This window comes from Fringilla coelebs (genome assembly GCF_963513975.1).
Source record: "Fringilla coelebs genome assembly, chromosome: 22".
NCBI classification, from domain to species: Eukaryota; Metazoa; Chordata; class Aves; order Passeriformes; family Fringillidae; genus Fringilla; species Fringilla coelebs.
Window position 1 is genome coordinate 3,587,941 of NC_140048.1, and position 6,000 is coordinate 3,593,940.

General features: G+C 51.2%; 1 protein-coding gene across 5 annotated transcripts in view; it reads left to right on the forward strand.

Annotated features, from left to right (window-relative positions):
- UBR4 (ubiquitin protein ligase E3 component n-recognin 4) overlaps positions 1–6,000 on the forward strand; it is an 87,085-nt gene extending 81,085 nt beyond the window's left edge. For all 5 annotated transcript variants that reach the window (XM_084220159.1, XM_084220160.1, XM_084220161.1 and 2 more), the window contains 3 exons: positions 3,886–3,976; positions 4,769–4,931; positions 5,584–6,000. In XM_084220159.1, coding sequence (XP_084076285.1) covers positions 3,886–3,976; positions 4,769–4,931; positions 5,584–5,648 — 319 coding nt within the window. In that variant the 3' untranslated portion in view covers positions 5,649–6,000. The remainder of the gene's footprint in view (positions 1–3,885; positions 3,977–4,768; positions 4,932–5,583) is intronic.

Consider the following 6,000-nt stretch of genomic DNA (forward strand, 5'->3'; position numbering starts at 1 on the left):
AGCACAGCCCAGGGACACCCCCAGAGCCCAGGGACACCCAGCACAGCCCAGGGACACCCCCAGAGCCCAGGGACACCCAGCACAGCCCAGGGACACCCCCAGATCTCAGGGACACCCAGCACAGCCCAGGGACACCCCCAGATCTCAGGGACACCCAGCACAGCCCAGGGACACCCAGCACAGCCCAGGGACACTCACAGAGCCCAGGGACACTCACAGAGCCCAGGGACACCCAGCACAGCCCAGGGACACCCCCAGAGCCCAGGGACACCCAGCACAGCCCAGGGACACCCAGCACAGCCCAGGTTGCTGCCAGCCCTGTCCAGCCTGGCCCTGAGTGGCTGCAGCTGCCCCCCAGGGCTGGTCTGAGCAGGAGATTTCATTCTGGCTGTTCCTGGAGTGGATCAATGAGCTGATCCATGGAAATGAAGCTTTTCCTTCTTCCTCTCCCACCTCAGCTCTCAGCCACGAGCTGTCTGAGCTGTGCCTCATCCCTGTTTGCCTCCCTAAAGAAGCTCCTTCTGGGCCCTTTTGATCAGTGCTCCAGCCTCCATCAAATAGAAAAATAGAAATAGAAGTCAAATGCCATTGCTTTTTAAAAAGAAAAAAATCAATAGCAGCTGTCAGGCACTTGAAGCACAAGAATAAGTGGCTGTGCCTGCCTGACAAAGGCACAATATTTCCAGAGAGGGAAAGGGAATTCCAGTTTCTGAAAGGATGATTTGAAATAGCTGTCATAATTAGGAATCAATTCATTATTATTCTAAGTCGCCTTAAAGGGCATTTTTATGCTGATGACATTAATCATTAATTAGGTGTTTGATAAAGTCATTACATTGTAGTTGCACAAACCCAGCATGAACCAGTGCTCTTGGAAAAGGCAGAGAGCCCTGAAAGGGCTCCTCCAGTGATCTCTGTGCTGCTTTCAGCCTCCCCTGGCTCCTCTTTCCTGCCTCCTGCAGCCTGTCTGGATCCTGGGGCTCTGACAGCCCCAGGCACGTCCTGCAGGCTCAGGGGGTGCAGCTCTTCCCTGGGCTGGCACAGCTAAGCCCAGGCTGGGTTTGCTGCCTTTTAAACCTGCCTGGATGTTCTGTTCCTTCCCCAGGCACAGGTGCTGTAATAAAAGCACATTGGAACAGGCAGAGCCAGGAACTTCCAGCTAGAGCATCCAATCCCTGGAATTTCAGGGGAGCACACTCAGAAATAGTGCTCAGGAATTATGTCAAGGTTTATTCAAGGGCTTTCTTTAATCTCTGCAGACTAAAGGAGCACAAAGCCTCCCTCTGATAAAGCCTCTCAGAAATAGCAATATGGCAATTCTGATTTCCAAGCTCTGTGCTTATTTATTCTTGTGGAAAATCAGGAAGAGGGTGATGGATGGTGAAAGGCTCTGCAGATAAGTACCAATATCTTGAATTTGTGGGCTGAGGCAGAGAGGAAGCCACTGGCAGTGACACCAGGGTAATGTCTGCATGCAGAGCATTAAAATTAGCATTGCACATTGAGGGTGTTGTCTGGGAGCAGCTCCATTCCCAGAACACTGGGGACACCCAAGGACTCACTGCCACCTGTGCACCTCAGCAGGGGACAGGAACCCCAGAGCATCTCCAAAGAGCTGAGGATCTGCTGGTGATCTGAAACCTCCTGCAGGTGCTGGGAAGGGGCAGGAGGGCTCTGCATTCCCTCATCCCAGGGCAGCAAATCCCACCCATGGGGAGGTGCCCATCCAGCTCCTCAGCTGGGCCACTCAGGGTCACACAGATTTGGGGAGAATTGAGCCAAAAAGGGCTCCTGGCTCTGCCAGGGGTGGTGGTACCACAGGTACCAGGGGAGATGCTCAGCACCTCCCTTATTTTGGAAACACTTTCTATTTAAACCCAAAGATGAAATCACTGGGGTTTGTAAATATAATTTACAGATCCCAAAGAACTGAATCGAGTGCCCATTGTTACTGAACCACAAATTCTGGCTAAAAAAATCCTGTAAATGTTTTTCAGTGTAGCTTTCATCTGGAATTTGGGAGGAAAAGACCATTTTGATTGTTTTCCCTTTGCTCTCCACTGTGACCTTTCTAAAACAGCACAGAGGGAAGCCAGGCTTCCCCAGTGTCTGGCCTTGTGCTCCCTGTCCAGCTGCAGGAGTGAAACCCAGCAGCTCCAGAAGGTGACTACCAGCCCTAACCCACAAGGGCCTTTTAGTTTTCAATTAAAGGAGCAGACTGCAATTAGATCCAAGCCCTTCACATGAAAGGAAAAGTCTGGCTTGCAGTATTTGGGAGGCCAGAATTAGCCTCGCTCTCAGTTCTCTTCATCCCGTGGAAATTTAGTCACCTTTACTAATTGGTTTTCCTTTAAATAATTAAGCTGAGCTGCCTGAGCAGGCTGCCACCTACTAAGATGTCTGTTTTAAGGGCACACACACACACACAAATGGAGCCTTTTAATAAGAGCAGCAAAATGTTCATTTTTCCCCCAGAAGAGCCCAGTCTGGGGCAGGTTGCAGCTGGGAGCCCCTGTTGTGGTGCTGACTCACAGCAGCTGAGCCGGTCCTGGGTGCAGAAAAAATGGTTTTTTGTTTTTCCAAAGCTCTGGAGTCTTGAGCAGGAAGCAGCACGTGATGGGGCTGATGTACCTGAGGAGCACAGGCATAAAAATTCCAAACCCATGAGAGCTGCTGGCAGGAGGTTCCTCCTTGCCAGAACCTGTTTGTGATTAATCCTGCAGACTCTGGGAGCTGCTGTCCCAGCACAGCTCTGTACCTTTTAGGGCATTCCTACTGCTCCAAACCCAGGTGCTGGATTTCCAGAAGTCTTTTCCTGGCAGGAGAATAACCAAGGATACATTAAATGGAAATTCCTCCATTTCTTTGAGGACAAGAATTTCCCTCTGAGTCTTGCAGAAATGCTTTTATGAGTTGGAAGCACAAAGCTTTGGTCATTCTTTCAGGAATCTGCTCCTCTCCAGCAGTGAGCACACAAACAGGGGCTGTACATTGTTTTTCCCCACTCTGCTGTTGATTTCCTGTGTAGTCTCAGTTCCCTCTGGCTCGTTTCCTTCCTGTGGAAGGAGGTTTGAGGGGCAGAGCTGCCCTGGTCACTCAGCACAGCTGGGGCAGAGGGGCTGCCCAGAGAGCCCCCATGTTTCCTGGCCAGGAGCGCCCAGCCTGGCTCCCTGAGAGCCAGCCCTGCCTGCCCCTGCTGGGCTCTGCCTGCTCCAGCTGCCCTGCTGTCCCCTGATGTCAGCTTTCTGTGCTTGAAATGGCTCCCAAGGTATTAAAAAGTCTTTTTTCCCAGCCCCACGCTCGAAAAATAAGTCGAGATTCCTCGGCTCTGCTTTTCAAGGTTGTTTATTTTCCCTTATCTGTAACATTCTTTCTCTGACCTGCTGAGATCTGTCTGGCAGGTCAGTTTGTGGCACACTGACTGCCCTTGGGGTGGTGTTGGCTTTTTATACTAAGGAACTGTGTGTACTTTATTTACAATAACTTTCCAATACCCATCACCTATGTCAGACAGTCTGTCTCTATCCTAAACCAATCCAGCAGTGTCACCATCACAGCGGAAGATGGAGGACAAGAAGAAGGAAAAAGAATGTGCCCAGATTCCTCCATCTTGTCTCCTGAACCCCCATTCTAAAACCCCAAAATTCTGTATTTTCACCCAGTGATAAATTCACTGTCATTCTACTCAAACCCTTGTGGTTTGTAACTCCTCACACAAAGGTGGGAATTGTTTCCATGGGCTAAAATCAAAGGCACAGGTGTGTTTGACTCTGTGCCAAGGTCTCTGAGCCCCCTGCCAGGGTCTGGAGTCCTGCAGGGCAGCCAGAGGGATGTCCTGGGTTCCCCACCATGGCAGCATTAACTCAGCCTGGTTTCCCTCCCCAGACTGGCAGACAAGGCAGTGAAGGAATACGCCACGTACCGCTCGGGGCTGCTCTTCTGGGCCCTCGTGGACCTCATCTACAACATGTTCAAGGTAAGGAGGGCACTGCAGGTCCTCTGCAGCACCTCCAGCCCAGCTCCACTTCAGCTGTCTTAGTTTGAAATAGAAATCAGAATTTGAAACCCCTTTCTCCAAGGTCCTTGGGAGCAAAACTTCACCGAATCCCAGGATGGTTTGGGTGGGAAGGGACCTTAAAGCTCATCCCATCCCACCCCTGCCATGGCAGGGACACCTCCCACTGTCCCAGGTGCTCCCAGTGTCCAGCCTGGCCTTGGGCACTGCCAGGGATCCAGGGGCAGCCCCAGCTGTTCTGGGCACCTGTGCCAGGCCTGCCCACCCTCACAGGGAAGGATTTTTCCTCCTTTTTTCTTCTGCACCTTGTAAAAGCAGAAGATGCTCACTGTAAAAGCTGGCTGTGCTCACTGCACCCCTTGCAGTTCAGTAGCTGAAGAGTTGAGAGACTTCTCCAGTTGGCAGCACTCCTGTATTGTGTATTTTGCTTTTCCTGTTCATTGTTCGTGGAAGGAAGGACATTCCAGGCCATGCCAGGGAAATGGTTGGGTGAGGAAGGAGCCAGGGGCAGAAAGAAACCTGCAGCTTCCACAGAGGGTTCAGTGCTCAGGGTGAGAATGCCTGGGACCTTGTTTCATCCTGCAAAAAAGGATCATGAAGTTGCAGTCGGGGAATTTCTTCCTCTGTGGGTTGTTTGCAAGAGGCAGGGGTGGAAATCCAGGAGCAATGGGAGAAGGCACCAGGGTTTGCAGTAACTTTTTTTTTAATAAATCATTCCTTTTGGCCTGATTTGGTGTGTTTGTCCCCTGCCAGAAGGTGCCTACCAGTAACACAGAGGGAGGCTGGTCCTTCTCTCTGGCTGAGTTCATCCGACACAACGACATGCCAATCCACGAGGCTGCAGACAAGGCCCTGAAAACCTTCCAGGAGGAATTCATGCCAGTGGAAACGTTTTCTGAGTTTTTGGATGTGGCTGGTGAGTGTTTGCCTGCCCTTTTATAGGCTGCCTTGTGCAGCTGGTGGCTGGAGCCAGCAGCATTCCTGACACTGCTTCAGCTCTTGGGGAGGGGACAGGGAGAGGAGGGATCAGCACTGCCCAGCCACGGCCTGGGCTGTCCCCAGACTGCTGGGACACACACCTGGGCAGCCCCAGGCAGGAAAACCTCCCCCCTGCCCTGTGAAACATCTGTAGCACAGCTGGAGGGTGCTCTGGGGGCTCTGTGGTTGCAGGCTGGTGAGCAGATGTGACCTGGTGGGTGCAGCCAGAGTTGCTCCCCAAGGATTTTGGTACCTCCAGGAGTCAGGAGATGCTGAAAGCCTGCAGGGAAGCTGGAACTGCTCTTTCCTCTCTCCAAACCTGTGTCCCAGGCCAGTCTCTCACTGCCCAGCACAGGGAGCACAGCTGGGTCCCTGCAGCTGCCCAAGAGCAGCTCCATATGGATTTATTGTTTGAGTCAATTCACATTTCAGTGCCTCCTGCACTTGCACCCAGCAGGGTTTGCCCTGCTCGTGTCCAGCCCTAAAATAACCCTGCAGCTGTCAGTAGCTCACACATGGCCCAGCACAAATCCCTCCTGGGCAGGACAAACAGGGGCTGATTCTTCTCTCTTGCCTTCTTCTGTTCAAAGGACTCTTGTCAGAAATCAATGACCCCGACAACTTCCTCAAGGATCTCCTGAACTCCATCCCCTGAGCTGCCAGCACGGAGAAGCTTTGGGCAGAGCCTCCACTGCTTGCCTTCCACCCCTCTGTGTCCCTCCTCGTGCAGTCTGTCCCTTTCCCAAGGAGTGCTGCAGTTTTTTGTTGGAATATTTTTGTTTTGTTTTCCTTTTTTTTTTTTGTTTTGTTTTGTTTTGTTTTGTTTTTTATTTTCTACAATTTTTCTTCATGGAGTGATTTGGAATTTAGATTTGTTTTATCTTGTGTTTCAGCGCTTCTATCTGTAAAGCCTTGTGCATTCAAGCTGTTTGAAAGAACTTGTACAGAGAGGAATCCAAACCAGTAAATCCTAATGCTTTAGTGTGTACCTCTTTGAAGTTAAATAA